At 54.2% G+C, this 18,155-nt stretch overlaps 6 protein-coding genes across 6 annotated transcripts; 4 read left to right on the forward strand and 2 right to left on the reverse strand.

Moving 5' to 3' along the window:
* Positions 1-1,544: 1,544 nt before the first annotated feature.
* Positions 1,545-2,590, reverse strand: GCG54_00007552 (Tyrosinase-like protein orsC; the record flags this gene model as incomplete). Its single annotated transcript, XM_045407532.1, has 2 exons — positions 1,545-2,366; positions 2,417-2,590. 2 exons carry the CDS (start codon positions 2,588-2,590, stop codon positions 1,545-1,547), a joined length of 996 nt encoding a protein of 331 aa, XP_045266977.1.
* A 3,079-nt stretch (positions 2,591-5,669) lies between these two features.
* Positions 5,670-7,381, forward strand: GCG54_00007553 (Serine/threonine-protein kinase RIO1; the record flags this gene model as incomplete). Its single annotated transcript, XM_045407533.1, has 2 exons — positions 5,670-7,223; positions 7,274-7,381. The coding sequence occupies 2 exons, from the start codon at positions 5,670-5,672 to the stop codon at positions 7,379-7,381; spliced, it is 1,662 nt and encodes a 553-aa protein (XP_045266978.1).
* Positions 7,382-8,084: 703 nt separating this feature from the next.
* GCG54_00007554 (uncharacterized protein) lies at positions 8,085-9,429 on the forward strand (the record flags this gene model as incomplete). Its single annotated transcript, XM_045407534.1, has 2 exons — positions 8,085-8,290; positions 8,349-9,429. The coding sequence occupies 2 exons, from the start codon at positions 8,085-8,087 to the stop codon at positions 9,427-9,429; spliced, it is 1,287 nt and encodes a 428-aa protein (XP_045266979.1).
* An 807-nt stretch (positions 9,430-10,236) lies between these two features.
* On the forward strand, positions 10,237-11,554 carry GCG54_00007555 (uncharacterized protein; the record flags this gene model as incomplete). The annotated part of the gene is made up of 2 exons (XM_045407535.1): positions 10,237-10,856; positions 10,921-11,554. 2 exons carry the CDS (start codon positions 10,237-10,239, stop codon positions 11,552-11,554), a joined length of 1,254 nt encoding a protein of 417 aa, XP_045266980.1.
* Positions 11,555-12,496: 942 nt separating this feature from the next.
* On the forward strand, positions 12,497-13,459 carry GCG54_00007556 (uncharacterized protein; the record flags this gene model as incomplete). The annotated part of the gene is made up of 2 exons (XM_045407536.1): positions 12,497-13,136; positions 13,188-13,459. 2 exons carry the CDS (start codon positions 12,497-12,499, stop codon positions 13,457-13,459), a joined length of 912 nt encoding a protein of 303 aa, XP_045266981.1.
* A 488-nt stretch (positions 13,460-13,947) lies between these two features.
* On the reverse strand, positions 13,948-14,889 carry GCG54_00007557 (uncharacterized protein; the record flags this gene model as incomplete). Its single annotated transcript, XM_045407537.1, has 1 exon — positions 13,948-14,889. The coding sequence occupies one exon, from the start codon at positions 14,887-14,889 to the stop codon at positions 13,948-13,950; it is 942 nt and encodes a 313-aa protein (XP_045266982.1).
* Between the last annotated feature and the right edge of the window lie 3,266 nt (positions 14,890-18,155).

Raw genomic sequence — 18,155 nt, forward strand, 5'->3', positions numbered from 1 at the left:
TGAAAGACACTCGGCGAATAAGCGACCACCGAGCTCTGTTTGCGAACCTTCTTTGTTTGCCACCGAAGGATCCAGGAAGGGAGCTTTCTGGGTCGTCGCTGGTGTCACAAAGTAATCGCCCAACGGGTTGTTGCTTCCTGAATGTTTGCTTCGTATTGTTTGTGCGGTGATTGGGAAATCACGACTCAAGTCTTGATGTTTCCCGTTTCCCGGTGCACAACAGCGCGTTAATGCCTTCTCAAGTCCCACGGCAGGCGGAATGTATTATTTCCTTCTGACCGTACGGTTGCGCCAGGTCGAATTGTTGTCGCAAGCTGGCGTGGCGCATTCACTCATCATCAACCATTGGCGCTGACTGGAGTTGATACCCACACCTCACAGCCATTCGATGTGGCTCATCTTGAAGTTAACGATTGGCACATAAAATCCGGGAACAACAACCATGGCCGAAATTTTCCAACGATGAGACGAACAGAACGGGAAACCAGCTCTACCTGCATTTTCCCATTGCCCATGGCCATAGCTTAATAGAAAACCTGTGTGCAAACATGTCTCACCCGTTGGTGGGAGAGAGACAAAGGACCAGCCCCAGAGCTAAGCATGTTGTCAACGTCACCGCTCACGTACCTCTGAGCTCACCCAAGGCACTAAATACAGACCACCGACCGGGATGACAGATGTTTCAAGCCCACCAAAGCGCCATCAGAAAAAGGGCCAGCCAGAGCCACGCGTTTTTAGCAGGGCCCGTTTTGGCTCGGACCCGGTTGGTCGAACGGGTCGTGGGTTTGCTGCGCTTTGATGGGCAGGGGGCCGAACAACCGAGCACGCACCCGAACTGCAGGGATGAAGGGGAGCCTCAGCGGGTCGTCGGCGGACAAGCGCGAGGCCTAGTGGGTGCTCCCGTCTCAACTACGACAAAGCTTGGCTCTGGGGGGCGAAACTGGGAGGCTCCTGGCTTGCGTGGATCGACGATGGGATGTCCCCAGGTGTGATATTTCTAGGTTGTGGTCGCGGGAGGTCGTTGTGGCTTGTGGCTTTGAGCTAGCTGGGCCAGACTTTCGTTTGAACTTGTCGTTTCCTTGAAAGGCTGGGTTTGTTGTCGCCTCGCTGCCTGCATGATGCTGATGTGAAGCGAGAACGAGGCCACATTACGGCGAAAATGATAATCGGCTGAGTTCTACATTGCAGCTCGCCAATCGCTGCCGAACCGTGACTCAGCTCGCGCTTCTTGGCTGGAATGCTTCTGACGGGATGCTGGGCCAAAAGGATTGCCCAATCCGGACCAAATTGGCCAGACACCATTTCCCAAATGCCCGTGGCGGTGAGCTAGCGTTCAAAACAATGCTTAAGCTTAGCTGCAAGCTTCTCGGATGGAATGCGTACCTGAGAATGGGCGTGACTGAATGGCGTCTGTGAGCACTTCTAGCCGTCTTCGCTTGGCTTGGCCACACGCGAGACTATGATGCAGTAGAGTGTAGTGGAAGCTTTGGTGAAGGGTATCGTGATTCTAAACATTAAAAAAAATTACCGAAGATGATAGATCTCTATTCGTACATGTAACACAGCGGCGTCCCGCCCACCGTGTTCATCAGATCCTTGATCTTGACAGGCCTTGTCAACGGTGTCAGGTCGATCAGGTCGTCGACGCTGCCATTGGGGCTTTTCGGATTATCTTGGAGCGAGAAGGTGCCGAACACGCCCTGTCGATTGGCAAAGTCGAGGTTCTGCCAGATCCAGTATACGCGATCGACTTGGGCCTGATGGACCCAGAAAGCGGGATCTCCAGGCGCGATCAATCCATCCGCGCCAGGATCGCCGCCGATAATGAAGTGGCCTCCGCCGTGGACACCCAGGGTATTCGGGAAGAAGCGATCGTCGCCCTGTAAAAGTGGTGCGAAGGTCTCGATGGTCTTTTGTTGGGTGATGAGGTTCGTTGTATTTCGGAATGAACAGTATTTCGCTGCGACGTGTTTGTTCAGATCCCGCTTGAGACATCGTGGCAAGTCTTCTAGCGGATCCGTGACGTTGAACGGCTTGTCGGTACCATACTGCGCGAGCGCGGCTGGACCAATATGCACCACCATCTTGGAGAAAGGGCCTGACTTGACACATCCACCGCCGGATCCCGGCTCGAGAACGATGAGGTTGTTGGAGAAGGGCTGTCGGAGACGTAGGCCATCATGAGGGATGAAGGCACCGTCACTGCCGAGGGAGGTTTCGGAGCCGTCGAATACCGGGGACGCGGCGGGATCGTTGATATCGAGACCCCATTCCCAGTACGGCAATGCGCCTTTGTATGCGCATTCTGTTCTCAGCTTTTGCTCGAATGTGGCTAGGTAATATCGATGCCAAGCAAAGAACGACGCCTGGGAGTTGATCAGTTGGGTGTTCCATTGCCGAGAAAAACTTGACTTACGGTCAGATGTGTGTTTCTGAAACTCGTGTAGTGAACGGCAACGAAATCATCGTAGAGCGACTTCGCCATTGGGACCCTTTTTGGATCTGATAAGACGGGTTGCCTCATGATACACTGAACAGCGGCGACGAATGACTTTCGTTCTGCTGTTGAAAGTGTCCTCCTGGAAGCCATGATTAGCTTGAATACACAAGTTTGGTCGACAATGCGAAAATCCATGAACTTACCATTCCTTCCTCATCAACACGTTGTTTCCATAACATGAATTGGTAACGTTTCTGAAAGAAGGCCGATGATTCTGTTTTCGGATGTTGTCGAGCGCCCTTTTGTTGAGCTCCGCCAACGCCTTTCCGCTATCAATGTCGGCCAGAGTAAAATTTCCTGAGTTAGTCGAGTTCCCGAGTGGCGCACCAGTCGGCCCTGCTCGTGGCCTTCCAGTCGGTGTAAATGGTCGACGCGTCGGTGTCCTTGCGGACTGTCTTCCGTGTCGCCACGCTCGATGTCTTTCTGTCCCCGCACCAGGTCTCCCCGTGGGCGTGAAAGGCCGAAGCGATGATGAACTAGAAGGTGGACCCGCGTTTGGTCCTGCTTGGGGCCGTCCCGTCGGTACGAATGGCCGGGTTGTGAACGAACTTGCAGATGGTGCTGCTGGACCTGCTAGTGGTAGGCCTGTAGGTGTAAATGGCCGAAGAGTTGATGAACCTGGAGGTCCGGCATTAGGTGCTGCGAGAGGGAGCCCTGTCGGCGTGAAAGGTCTTGGTGATGATGAACCTGCGGGTGGTCCAGCGTTTGGTGCTGCCATAGGAAGCCCCGTGGGTGTGAATGGCCGAAGTGTTGATGAACTCCCTTGCTGTCCCCCATTTGGTCCTGCTAGAGGTCTTCCTGTAGGTGTGAAAGGTCGTTGTGATGACAAACTTCCCGACTGTCCTCCATTTGGTCCGCCTAGAGGCCTTCCTGTGGGCGTGAAAGGGCGTACTGACGACGAGCTCGCACGCTGTCCACCATCTGGTCCTCCTAGAGGTCTTCCTGACGGTGTGAAAGGTCGCAATGATGAGAGACTCGCAGCTGCTCCATCGTTTGGTCCTGCTAAAGGTAGCCCTGTTGGCGTGAAGGGCCGGATTGATGAAGAGCCCGTAGATATTCCCGCTTCTGGTCCCGCTTCCGGTCGACCTGTTGGTGTGAATGGCCGCGTGCTTGGCGTATTTGGAGCAGGTCTCTTGTCCTTCCCTTGTGCTAGCGCAGAGGGGGCCAACAAGATGTAGATGACCCCCAGAATCCAAGTCCAGCGCACGATGCGAGCCATCACGCTGAAGAGAATTCGATATCCCAAAGAGGTCTGACAATAGTAACGAACGGTAGTGACCAGATTACGCTATGCATGCCCCAAGGCAGGCCCAGTCCAGGGCTTTCGACATGATATACGAAAACCCTCGTCCGCCCATACCATGTGGTAGCGCAGATCCATGGGACCACCAGGTTTCATCGACCAGAGATTGGCGAACTCTAGGGTCCTACCTTGAGCCGATGAGACAGAGGTTATTTTAGCATTGATGGTGGTGTTGACTCTGTTCACCAACGGGAGGATCAGAGACCTCAGGGCTGCTAGGTAGGTCCTGGATAAAGGTTGTTTATTGACTTTGACAGTGTCGAACCAGGGACCGTGCCTGGATGGGAGGTCTCTCCACACATACCAGCTGTCAAGCGCACCGACGCCAACGCGCTTGCCTCTGCCGTTTTCGCGACTAGCAACGTCTTTCTGCTCTCGGCCGAGAACTAATAGGTTCCGCCATGGAAATTCGATAGAGCCTACCTGAGTATGTGTTGTCGTAGGTTGACTGAATGAGGAGTTGGAGTGAATACGGTTGCATACATCGGTTTGATGAAGTTGACCTGTCAAAAAGACATCGAAAAGACCATAAGCCTAGCGACCTGGGCTACCTTGGCAAGTGGAGGCTCAGAGTTAGAGCAACAATCTTTTACCTGACTAAGACAACGGCACCACAGCGACTGGGTGAGATTCCGTTTGGCTTCAACCATCGCATAGAACATCCGACGAAGAATCTCAAAAGTCCTGACAGAACAGGCGAAGGCGATAACCTTCCCGCTCGGTAGCACGACATTGCGGGCAAAATAGAAAACATTCCAGTTACTCGCGCAAGTCTTCGAGTCATGAGAGATAGGTGGGAGAAATTTGAACATTGGCTTTGGAGCTAGAACGTCAACTGCAGGTCGAGTCGAAGTCAAAGGGTAGATCAAAAGTGTAGTACATAAGCTTACTCCACAGTTCGGCACTTGGTTGAGCCTGAGATGTCAGCTCTGGGTCACAGCATATGACATGTCTCGGACCCAGATGCACGGAAGACTTCCAGAACGGGCCTCGCCCAAACTCCTGGGCTCAACCGTTTGGTCAGACCATGTGTTCTAGAGGGCTTGAGAGGCGGCGTCATGTTCTCGACGCGGTCTAGGGACAGCAACGCGGGTTGGAATAGCGCGGCTGGGCGAGCCCATCAGCCAGTTGGCGAAAACGATGAATTGAAGAGGGGGAGCAGCCTCCGGCGCAATCTCTTAGTGACTGAAGTGGCGGCAAAAAGTCTCTCATTCCTGTCATAAACTTGACTCTTAAGCCTCGCAACACCGGGGAGCGGACCGGCTGCCCAGGCTCGGAGCTTTTAGCGGTTCGCGGCCTGGGTGACCCCTTCGAAGGACAGGCAGATGTTGGGCCGAGGCTGGCGAGATTACGATGTGATAATGCATACTTGAAATGCATACATGTGGTGTACATGGTGGATGCATCAAAGTGAAGACCGGGATGGAGTTGGTTGATTGCCCATCAAGGTTGCGTGAGATGTGAGTTCTTCCTTCCAGCGCATTCGCCTCAAAATGACAGCAGCTCGCCCCACTTACCAAACGCAACCAGCGCTCTCTCGGCTAATCATTAGCGCCATCTAGCGTGTAAGCCCCCAGAGCAACAGCGGTGATTCATTTTTCGTCACTGAAATTCGACTCACTGTTGACTCATCACAGCGCACGGGCCCCTACCATTGGCCGATGAGTCGATAAACCCCGCCACCGCTGATAAGATAAAAAATTCGAAAATCCCGGCCGTCGAGATGGAGGGGCAGAGGGGTAAACAATTTCTCGACGAGCACACTCGCGACAACACCAAGCCAGCGGCCGCGCCATCACCAGCCGCAAGATAGCCAAGACCCGAACGACTGGATTGCGATCAACAGGCACTCCCGAATCGCCCAGCATGGCTTCCAACGAGTCACCCGCCGCTCCCCACGAGCCCCCTTACACATACCGCCCGAACCAGGGCTACGAACAGACCGAGGAGGTCCCGGCCGAGCTGAAGAACGTGCCCCACGACGCCCCGGCGCTCGACGACGATGCCGAAGATGACATGGAAGACATCTTTGGCGCGGACGACGACGTACCCGACGACGAGTGGGCTGGTGATGCTGGCGACTTGACAAAGTCGTACAACCGCCAGCGCATGTTCAACAGCAACGGCAATGGCGACGGCGGCGCCGCGCTGCCTCGCTCCAACGCCCAGCGGCCGACGGCGAACACCTTTGCGAGCGTCGATGACCAGATTACCGCCCTCTCGAAGCACGCCGCCAAGATCAGGCTCGACAGCGTCAAGGGCCGCGACGACGATGAGAAGACGAAAGATAAGGCGGACCGCGCGACGAGCGAGCAGGTGCTGGACCAGCGCACGCGCATGATTCTGCTGCAGATGATCAACCGGGGCGTGGTCAGCGAGATCCACGGCGCCATCAGCACCGGAAAGGAGGCCAACGTCTACCACGCCGTGCTGCACCCCGAAGACGATGGACCGACCGTCCAGCGCGCCATCAAGGTGTACAAGACGGCGATTCTGGTGTTCAAGGACCGCGAGAGATACATCACGGGCGAGCACCGTTTCCAAAAGGGTTTCGACAAGAGCAGCAACAGGAGCATGGTCAAGCTGTGGGCCGAGAAGGAGTTCCGTAACTTGAGGAGAATACACGCTGCCGGCATCCCTTGCCCGGAGCCCATTAGCCTGAAGCTGCATGTTCTGGCGATGGGCTTCTTGGGTGACCGCAAGGGATGGGCGTACCCTCGCTTGAGAGACGCCAAGTTGGTAGGAGACGATGTTGATGAGCAGTGGAGGGGACTGTATGTCCAATTGCTTGGTCTGTACCGCAGGATATACCAGGTCTGCAGGCTCGTCCACGCCGATCTGAGCGAGTACAACATCCTCTACAACGACAACAAGTTGTACATCATCGATGTCTCTCAGAGTGTCGAGCCCGACCACCCCCGCGCGCTGGAGTTCCTGCGCATGGATATCAAGAACGTCGGTGACTTCTTCAGGAGGAAGGGCGTTGACACTCTGTCCGACCGCGCCATTTTCGACTTCATCACGGCGACGGAGGGCCCTGTCGAGGAGCCTGCTCTGGCGGAGGCCGTCGAGAAGATTTACCAGAGCAGACCTACCGACGAGGACGAGGCTGCCGCGGAGGTCGAGGTTGACAACGAGGTCTTCCGCAAGCAGTACATCCCTCAGACGCTGGAACAGGTCTACGATATCGAGAAGGACGGTGCCAAGATCGGGCAGGGCGAGGGCGATAAGCTCGTCTACAAGAACCTGCTCGCCGACACCGTTGTTAAGGAGAACGAGGAGCAGGACGAAGAGGAGGATTCCGAGGACGAATCTGGCAGTGGAGCGTCTCTTGACAGCGATGATGACGAGGAGGGTGACTCAACGTTCGACAAGGGCAGGCCTAGAGGGCGCAAGCATGAGGACAAGGACGAGAAGAAGGTATGTTGCTGCTCAAGCTTTGGCACCAAGTTACCACTAACACTCGATAGGCACACAAGCTGGCGGTCAAGGAAGCTAAGCGCGAGAAGCGCAAGGACAAGATGCCCAAGAGCATGAAGAAGAAGCTGGTGTCGTCCTCTTCCAGGAAGAAGCACTAAGCTAGTCAACCTATTTCTCGAAACCGGCTAACTCCATGTGAAAGCCTTGGGACGGAGACAAGCTTGCAATCGGATGATGAGACTCGATCGGCCATGGACAACCGACGTGCTGTGTTGCGCACACCTGCGTAACCGCCGCTGGCCTGTCGTGAATGGCTCTAGACAGCCTTTCGGCATCATGATGATCAAAGAGAGCCCTGACGATTGCAATGTCTGCTGTGGTGGTAGTGTATCGGAGACGCTGGATTATGACGGATAGCTCAGATACCAAGATAGACCCAGCGGAACAACAAAAGCGTGTACTTCGCCATTTTTACCGTTCTCATTCTTTCGTGATACGCCTGCCGTCCTGCCAGAACCATTTTCTAGGTGTCTCTTTCCTCAGACGGAAGTTGCAGAGGCGGGGGACGCTCCTTCCTGCCCATCATGACAGGAGGGCAGAACGAGGAAGGAACGTGCCTCCCCTCTCTCTTCATGCTCTTTCCTTCCCAAGGCAGGACCTTCCTCCCATCGATGCCCACGCCCCTCCCGGTATAAAATTCTTCACATCGACCGCCTTCTATCGATTCTTCTCCAAAGCCTCAACACCATCACCGTCGAGGTCGAGACATCTCTCGCTCGTTCCGCTCCCACGACCACCATCCTCCATTCATTTCGCGATCGTCTTATCATTCACACTCATTCAGTCCTTCCACAGTCCAACATGTCCCTCTTTCTCTTCTTCCAGCTACTGCTGGCTTCCCTCGTGGCTGCCCAGACAAACCACATCATCCATGGCTTCGAGTACTACGGCTGCGTCAACATCACCTCGGACCAGTTCAGCGCCTTCGTCAACTTCCCCGCCGGCTTCACTCCCGAGCAATGCGAGTCTGCCTGCACCGGCTTCGACTACGCTGCCGCATTCCCTGAGTATGTTTTCCGTCATTGCCGTCAAGGATTCCGCGCTGACGTTTCCTGTGCTTGGTAGTGGCTGTCGCTGTGGACGCAATATCGCGAGCCTCCCCAAGGTGGACGAGGCCATCTGTTCCAATCCTTGCGGCGGCAACACCTTCTATGGCTTCTGCGGCTTCAGCGATGCAACTTGCAGCTATGCCAACGTCTACCGGGCCTGCGACGACTTTCCCTCTGACCCCAACACTCCTGCTCCCAGCTCACCTGGCTCTCCTTACCCTCCCGGTTCGAACCCTCCTGGTGCGAGTCCGCCTGGGTCCAACACGCTCTTTTCCTATCCTCCTGTCTCCTACTTCTCTACCCTCTCCACCCCTTCGACCCCGGCCACCACTTACCTGACCGTTCGTCTTCCGACCGTCACCCGTACCCTCAAGTTGGCCACCAAGTCTACAGAGGTGGTGGTTCACACGGTTCCGCCCGGCGGTCTTTCGACTTCGTGTGCCTGGGAGCATGACCACACACCTGCCCCCTCTTTGCCTCCCATCGAAGGTGCACCTACGGGTCCCATTGTCGTCGTTCAGACCGTCTACGTCCACAAGCCTGCCGAGAACTCCTCCGGACTGCAAGGATACGACACTGCGCAGGGCGATCCTCCTGCAAGTACGCTTCAGGGAGTCCCTCCCGTTGCCACTCGGCCTGGTGCGACCACTCTCGTCGTGCCGACTCTCACCGTCGGGGAGACATCTACTCTCTGGCTGTCTCAGGGTCAGTCCACTGTCACTATCGCCTATCCTCCCCAGACAGCCGCGACTGAATCTACGCTCTGGCCGCCGCAGGGTCAGTCCACTGTCACGGTTGTCTTCCCTCCCCAGACGGCCGCCACCGAGACTACTCTGTGGCCTCCCCATGGTCAACCTACGACCTTGGTTCCGTACGCGGATCCGGCTGACCCCATCGCTTCTGCTCCGGGCAACGCGGGCAATGCTACAATCTCGGCGAGTCTTGAGGTGCCGGAGTTCCGCACCATCATGCCGGACGACCCTCCTGCGTCGGCGACTCAGATTGTCCCTGCCGTCGTCACCACGGCCCAGGCTCACCGCGTCAACGCCGGTATGGCCGGTGCTATTGCAATGGCGTTCATGGCCGTTGGCATCTGATATCAAGTATGAAGGATTTTACCACTGCAGATGGTGTCAATGGAGATCAAGGCGTCGTGCCGCTTTCTTTTTGGGAAATTTTGGAGGTCGGGCAGTGTTGCAGACTGTCGGCCTAAAGTGATGAAGCTGGGAGAAGTTGCAAGCAGATTATGTAGACAATAGTGGCGGCGCAAGCCGCGTCGAGAATACGAGAAAGTCATCTGTCTCATTCATCATGTCTGGTTCTGTGCTATGGCTAATCAAAGACTCTCAGCAGGATTTCATGATGATGTTGCCTTGGAGACGAAACAGTGCTCGGGATGAATCCATCAGGGCGAGGAAGAGGTCAGACACGACGCATCCAAGTTCTTGGTCAGCGGGCGGTTTGGTTGCTGCGGCCATTACAGTGGTCGGATCCAGGGGTACAGTGACGAGACTGTGCCGATGAAGTGCTGTGGGCCTCCTCGACAGCGCAATTCGGGTCTATTTTTGGCGACAAGGACGTCCGCAAGGGAGATCTCACACAGTGCTGCAGCTCCACCTGAGACCCAAAAAGTCCGATGGTTGCGGTTCGGTACGTATCGCACGCCTTCCTTATCACCAATTTCAGGGAAGTCGCACCGATTCGGTACTTGCTCGGCGTCGCTCCCGGCTGAGAAGCAGCGCAGCGTGAGTTGTACCTGACGGGACCTGCCTGACCACAATTTCATCAGCCTGTGTCCCCCGTCGGATCGACTTGCAGCGTCGATTTCTCGAAGAAACAACACAGGCAGCACATCCGGGACGACTGATCGCCTCTCCACCCGGCCGATCAATCACTCTGCAGCCATGTCAGAACCGCATCTCGGCGCATCCAGCCCGAGTCGCGACTCTCAGTTGGAACCGCTGCCGCTGCCGCCGCGTGACGCGCCTTTGACCGCTCCGGATGCGGATGCGGACGCGGGAGAGGCGACCTCGGCAACGGCGATCCAGCACCACGACGATCCAGCCGGCGCCGCACCCCAGACCTCAACCCTGGCCATTCGTTCACGTCCGCTGACTGGAAAAGCCCCCGCCGGCACTGGCGATGACATCTCGCTGGGCCCCTTCTTCGAGGTCCTCACCTTTGACCTGCGCTATCACATCTACCAGCTGGCGTTCGGCAGTAAGATCCTCCATCTCTACCTCCTGTACCGCCGCAGCCTGCAGCCCGACATTCGGTGGCGGAAAGGCCACCAGCCAGTGCCGGCATGGTATCCTCACTCGCCCGGCGTGTCGCCCATGGACCCGCCGTCGGTCGATGCGAGCATGACGCCGCAGTGGTACTGGTGGAGCTGCGTCTGCGCCCCGGATGACCGGAAGCTCGAGACGAAGCTGGGAGACCAATGTCCCAGGGGGTTCTTCCAGACATGCGGTCCCAAGGAGACGTATCTGGGAATCTTGCCGTGGCTGTTGACGTGTCGGAGAGCGTGAGTTTGACATGAGACTTGGGCAGCACACACATCAGACGATGGGACTGACAATGCACCGCAGCTACGAAGAGACGATCAAGGTCTTGTACGCCAGGAACACATTCAAGTTCGAGCAGAGGCTGGAGGCCATGTATTTCCCCTACGCCATCGCCACGCCGCACCTGAACTGGATCACGTCGCTGGAAATCCGCATACCGGACCGCGACGAGTCTCTCACCGACCGCACCCTCGACAAGGCTCCGCGACCGTCGCCTGGCGCCCCTCTCATCACAGAGCTGCGCGCGCTGAGCCCCCGCGATCAGTACCTGCAAATCATCAACCAGATCGCTCCGACCTTTCCCGCGCTCCGGAGGTTGCACATCTCGTTTGAGGGGTCCGTCAGACGCGTTCCCGTGCCAAAGCCGAATGTAACGTCGCTGCTCATCTCCACACTCGGGGAGGTCGACGCGGACGAGTTGGAGGGAGTGGTCCTTGGGCCGATCGACGCGCTGCCGCTGGGGATTGAGAAGCAAGTGCTCTTCTACCAGTCGCTCTACACGGCGCTGCTGGCCGCGGAGGAGAGGCAACGGGGCGAGGAAGTCAAGGAGGTCGAGCATCTTAGGAGCGACGGACGGCCCGGATGGACCAAGTTCTGGCGCTCGCTCGCGAGGGAGAGCGACGCGAAGGCAGGATACTGGGTATGCAAGCATGGCTGATGATGTCCGCCATCATCAACCCCCTTTTTAGCCACCGGTCGGTTCATCGAATGGCCCCGGTTTATGTATTCCTACGCCCCGCTGAAGTGCGCAGGCAAACATCCTCTCAAAGGCATTTTGACCTTTTTCGGGTTGCATTTTGACTTTTTGGTTCCGAACTGCACCGTGCAGCCCACCCTGTCGAGTGCCACCGCCCGACCAGTGTTTTGGGAAAGCAAATAGACAGCCGTCCCGGGGGCTCGCAAGCACTGGCGATTTGCGGAGAAGGGGGAGAGGGGAAACGGAGGTGTGGAGACATTTGAAGTGTTGCAGGGAACCCGCCGCCTCCGGAAAACCGCCCCGTTACAGAATAACTCTACCCGGTTCATCATGCCCCCCGCTGTTATTTCTGCTATTCGACAACACACTTCTTGGTACATGACATGACATGTCACACTTGATGCATCGCAGAAATCCTGGCTAATTCAACCAAGGGGATTAGTAGGGATGGTTCATGCGTGTGTTTGCATACGTTGCATACGAGTTACAGCCCTGGGGGCAAACAAAAGGTCAGGCGCTTTGACGACCACCACCTTGGTTCTGTGGATGTGGTCTTTTCTTGTTTGTTTCATGAAACCATCGTCGATGTGAAATTTGATTTTTGCGGGTTTGCGATTCCGAGAAATCGTTTGACTCTTGGTCACTGTTAACCTGGTGCTGATATAAATATCTCTTGGCTCTCACTCTCGTGGGTGTGGTCTGAAGTCCGGCGCGGGTCGGGTATGCACGCTCGGCTTCTGTCAACCTGTCTTTCTAGCTACAGCAAACACACAATCGGTCGGTCACTAGCGTTGTAGGTGTTTGGACGTTTGGGACTGTCCTTCTAGAAGGAATCGAAGTCGCCGAGGTTGACCTAGTCGACATATCGCCAAAGGCGGCCTTCCACCATCAACGAACTACAAGATGTTCACCCCTCTCTCGAGTATGAACGCCTGGTGGTGGTCCATCCTCGAAAACCACATCTACCCCCTCCCCCCTTACCCTCCGCGCAAACGCACAAAACCAATGGAAGTCCTCTGCGTCGGGCCCCCGCGCTCCGGCACCGAGTCCCTTCAACAGGCCCTCCTCACCCTCGGCTACGACCACACCTACCACGGCTGGGACATCGTCTACGAGGACCCGCCGATCCCGGCGCCCGGCTGGGTCAAGCTCGCGCGCAAGAAGTACTTCGGGCACGACAACCCCGCCCCGGACTCGGGGGACGTGAGCATCTCAGCAGAAGAATTTGACGAGCTGATCGGACACTGCGTGGCGGTGACCGACGCGGCGGCGAGCTGCTTCGCGCCGGAGATGGTGCGGGCGTATCCGCAGGCGAAGGTGGTGCTGAATGTGCGGCGGGATCTGGAGGGGTGGCATGAGAGCGCGGTGAAGACGCTGGTGCATGTAAATGAGAGCTGGAGCTTTTGGGTGGCGAGTTTGCTGGATCGGGAGGCGTTTTGGGCGTGGCATGTGTATGAGCGGTTTCTGTGGGCGTTGTTTTTCCGGGCGCCGGATGGGGATATGGCGGGGGCTATTAAGAGGAATGGGAAGTGGGTTTATCGAGGTGAGTCTGATCTTGGGTTTCTGGGGGAAAAAAGGAAGCTGACGGTTACAGAGCATTGTGATATGATTCGCGGCATGGTGCCTCCTGAGAGGTTGCTTGAGTGGTCTGTTGATGACGGCTGGGAGCCGCTTTGCAAGTTCTTAGGAAAGGAGGTGCCGGATGAGCCGTTTCCTCATGCGAATGCGACGGGGCTAGGAGGAGGGTGGAAGGCCAGGGAAGAGATGGCGACGAAGAGATGGGTTGAGGGGGCGTTGACCAACCTCATCTGGGCGGGGATTTTCTTCGTCGGGGCGGCTATTGCGTGGATGAAGTATGGAAGGTGATGTTTTGAGTCTGTCAGCTGTATAGAGAACCTGACGAAACTTTTACTGGAGTTGAACAGCGTGGGTTATACCGAATATGAGGAAGTGTTTCACCAGAGTCGAAGCACTTTGCTGACATTCCCGGCCCACTGGGGGCTTTGTCATTCTATTCGTGTTCATCATTCTCCAAAATCTTGGAGTCGTTGTCGTCAGCTCTGCGTTTGGACGACATGAACCAAGGTTTCGATCGCTTGGCCATAATTTGTGTAACACAACCCGCAGATAATTAAACCACACTTTCAACAACTGCATCCGGGGTCATTTTCATTATATATCCATTCAATTTATACGCTTAATTAATGCATACTGCTACGCATGGTGATTAATAACAATTATTGGCTCGGGGACGTGTCGATGGCTCAGTTGAAGCTGTCTCTTGACACTCATTTGATTGTTCTCCATATGCCTTACTTATCCCGCCGTGGCGTTGGTAGTCTCAGTTGGCAAGCTTACTGTCTTCGTCCCTCAACGTCTTCGGCTCTCGGTGTGAAGTCTCTACGCCTTCTTCTGGCCTTAAACTCTAGTTCCCACCTATCCACCATCATCTTGCATACGCGTTTCAGTACATCCCAGATTTTGCGCCCTATCCCTCTCAGCCCCGCTTTCCACCTGTCCACGACCACTTGCAACTGGACGTACGTTGAGGCCTCCCAAGGAGTTTTTAATGTCCCTCTAAGATCCCTTTGCCAATCTGACCAATCCTTCCGATTCCAGTTTGTAAAGTCAGGTTGTCGTATAAGATCAGCAGAGATGATAGTCTTGACAACGGGCCCCAGCAGCGCAATACTTACAAACGCGACGACTGCAGTGACAATCATGCTGTGTAGTGTTTGAATGGTAGGCGCTTCGCTCATACTGAAGACTCCGGTGGCAAATCCAAGAGGCAGGAATACAACAGTAACCCAGGTGAAAAGTTGAGTTTCGCCTCCCCGCCGTTCTTCAAGGTCACTGCGTATCATCTCAAGTTTCTTGACGAGCGATTCCTCCAGCTTGAAGATCTTGGTATGAAGGCGATTGAGCTCCCGTATTGCATGCTCATTTGAAACCTGAAGCTTGTGTATTATGACTCGGAAACGGCTTTCGTCTTGGAACGTCCATCGCGGTCTTTCTGCCAGGCGATCTTTTTCTCGATTTTGCCACAGAGTGATTTGTGCCACGTTCTCTTCAATATTCGCCATCAACGTTCGAAGGATTCGTTGTATATTCTCGGCTTGCTTTCTGGAAATGATATTATCGGTTCTTGTGATCGTAAAAACGTCGAGGACCGTCTCCTCCTGTTTTGATGCATCTCTCTGATCGTATGTGGGTTGCTCTTCAGACAAGTTGTTGCACAGACTCAGCCAAGTGGCGTGAAGAATTTCTTTCGTTCCATCATTTGTTCTTCTCAGCATTTCGCCAAAGAGGAGAAGCTCCAAAACTCGCCGCTGCTGCCAAGCATCGGAATCCAGGCTGTCTCCATGTTCATCCTCAAATGGCTTTCTGAATTCATTGAAACAATCAGCACCAAGTGTTCTGAGCAGGTCAGCGCGTCGTAAGTCGTGAACTTCGCCCCTGTTCAACCGGGGTCTTTCTACTGCACTCTCCTTGTGCGGTGTTGTTTGCCTTGGTTGTTCTTGATCCGTTTCCAAAACCCTACATGTCCAGTATCGATCAAAGAAGTCCCCTTCAAATTGGAAGCTCAAGACAACCTTGGTCAATGGTACACTCTGAGCGCTCCTATTTGTAATTGATAGACTTAGAGGCTTGTCAGATTGACCCATGATTGGGCTTTGATTGCGTACCAGTCGGCTGCCAAGACGGTAGAACCACAGGTGTACTTCTGTTGTCCAGATGTTCAACACTGCCACGGTTTCTTCTGTAAAGCGGCTCACACAGGACCTGTGTCTTTGGATAAAGAACTGGATTTGCTCATTCTTTTCCTCCGCTGCGAAAACAGTTTTGCGACAAGCCCTTTCCCCTAATGGAGTGTCCAAGAAGAGAACCCAAAGTCGTTTCTTGGATTTCTCGACTTTTCGCTCTTTGCCCATCAACACTCTGACGTCATCAACATTGGCAATGGCGTAGGTATTCTTTCTTTGGCGTAAAGCCTTGGATTTGGGAACATCGGTCATAAAGCCAATCAAGGGGGTTCCCTTAGATTCGTGGTTTGTAGCTTGCTGACGGCCTACCCAAGCGCCAGTAGTCACCCGATCCCGATCGATGGTACTATCAAGATCAACATTTGGACTTTCCTTGACGAAAAAAGAGGGTTTGCTGTAGAGCCACTCGTCTTGAATCTCAACGATGTTATTTTCATCCACAATGTTGTTAAAAGGCTGAATTCGTCTCATCGTGTGATGCAGCCGAGCCTTCCTTGTGCTAGTGTTTGTCAGTTGCCCATCTCCGAGCAAACTGTATAATTTGGCAGTGGTTCTCGAGATTGATCGTACTTCGTCAAGTATCAAACTTGTGTCATGTTTGGTCGCAGGACTCTGTTTTGCCCCAGAGGCGGGAGTCGTATCCCATATTGCCTTGTGGCAATACTTCCAAAGGAGACATGGTATGATAAAGGTGACCTCCCAGTACCTATCTCTGAACTCTTGTGAGTCATATATGGCTGCCGAGCTCTCGTGACCCATCCACCCAGGGAAAAGACCGTTTGACGAGGAGCCCCCCAACAAGACGGACATAGCCTCTTCGTACATCTCGTCCTCAGATTGCCAGTTCGTAAGATTTTGCTGCCTAGCCACTATGATTGTTAACGCGAGTTGTAGAGGATCGCCCCAACTGCCGAAGTCATCGTTGTCCTCGTGATCTTTTTGGCAGTCGAGAGTGTTTGTCCAAAACTGATTCTTGCGCTGCCCGTCCAGGCTGCGTCGTGTGGCATCTCCCACGTCAAAAAAGCCTGAATCCATCGCAAAAAAAACCGCGATATCTTTCGGTTCAAGTAGAAATCCGGTTTGAGTCAAACTTCGAGTGACCGCGATCATTCGGCTTTGTGACTGAGGATTCTCTGTGGTGAATCTCTTGATCATATGATGTCGAAGAATTTGAGACGAGTAGGGGATATCTGAGGCAGGACGTCTTAGCTTCTGCCAAGGATAAGCCATCTCTGTGGACTTAATGGCAAGCCAAATCAAGGCATGATCTCTGAGGTAAAATGTTTCCTTCTTCTCGCTGCCATAGCGAGGGAAGGCGTAAAGTCCATGTTTGTTGATTTTATCAAGTTCCTCCAACCAATTCTCGATGAGTTTTCGAAGCCCGTCTGATAACGGTGAGATCACTGTGTTTTGCCCTTCGGCCGTCCCGCGAAATCCACAGGCCTTGATAATTTGAAAAGACGCATTTGCGAAAGGCCCATGGGCAACTCCTAAGTCTTCCTTCCCTCCGTCGATTCTGTCTCCATTGATCCAGTAGTCAGGGCAGTGAAGTGTTCCTGACCCCTTTGTAGCTTGCATGACCCATTTCATATGACCGCTGCAAACACGACGGACGCGTGCCTGCATAGTGACGCCCCATCTCCCCGAACAATTGCTTGGACAATTGCAATCTTCCGTGCTGGGTTTCCAGCGATCGAAATATTTCAGCGCTAGTAAGAGGAATTGGAAGGCGTAGCTATGGCCGATTTCGCGTCAGCATGAGAGACTAACTTCAATCACTGCATGAGTGAGTGAACCTACAAGCTAGCGGGCGTGGTCACGCGATGACTCTCCACATCGCCACAGGTGAGAGCAACGTAAGGGATGTCTTTATTCTCGAGATCCGGGATCGGAATACTGCACACAGACAAGATATACTCCAGATTTCTTCCCAGGAAGAAGTCGAGTGTGGGGTCCAAGAAATTAGTCAAGCTGTGCTTATGGTGCTCAACAAACAGCTCATCCATGGTTGCTGAGATCGTTTCCCACTTTGACGCCAGGATTTTGGTGGTTTCGGCTTTGGCACAGCGATCGAGTGTGTACGCCAGGATGATGCTGACCGTTTCGAGACTTTGCCCATTGGATGAAGTAGTCTGTTTTGTCGCTGTCATAGGCCGGATCGTGTAATGGGTGGCTTTCTCTTCAGAATCATGAGCCTCGACAAATTCAGCTGATTTCTTCTCGTCCAATATATGTATGTGAAGAACGCTCTTCATGGCGTCGTCGATGTGTTCTCGAACGAGACAATCAGTGCCTCTACGGGACGTGTACGAGTCATCGTCGGAAACGGCTTGGTTGAACTTATTGATCATATTAACGAAGTCGAGGTTCCTTATCAGTAAATTTGGGCTGATCTTTAGTTCTGGTGCGTAGGAAGGATTGATATGGTCGTCATGGTAGCTGAACAAGAATCGCTGGTAGATGGTGCCTTGGGATGCTATGTATTGCAACTTGAAAGATACTCGGCGCTGGACGTCGCTCCAAGTATCGTCTTGGGAGCCAGACTGATTGCCGTTCTTGACGTCGTCTTGTATTTCGTGTTGCCAAGTCCCCTCAAACGACGGCCATCGATCATTTATGATTTTCGCTGTAGAAGAACTATCAATGCTTGGGCCTATCCCTCCCCCAGAAGATGGGTCTTCGGCCCATCGAAGGAGGGTCTTGAGGCGGTGTTGAATCTGCCAGGGCTCTGGCATTGCTGGATCATCCACACAAAATCCGGTTTTTTCTCCTGGAAAGTACCGACTGATTCTCAACAG

Source organism: Colletotrichum gloeosporioides (assembly GCF_011800055.1).
Source record: "Colletotrichum gloeosporioides strain Lc1 chromosome Unknown consensus_27, whole genome shotgun sequence".
In the NCBI taxonomy this organism is placed as follows: Eukaryota; Fungi; Ascomycota; class Sordariomycetes; order Glomerellales; family Glomerellaceae; genus Colletotrichum; species Colletotrichum gloeosporioides.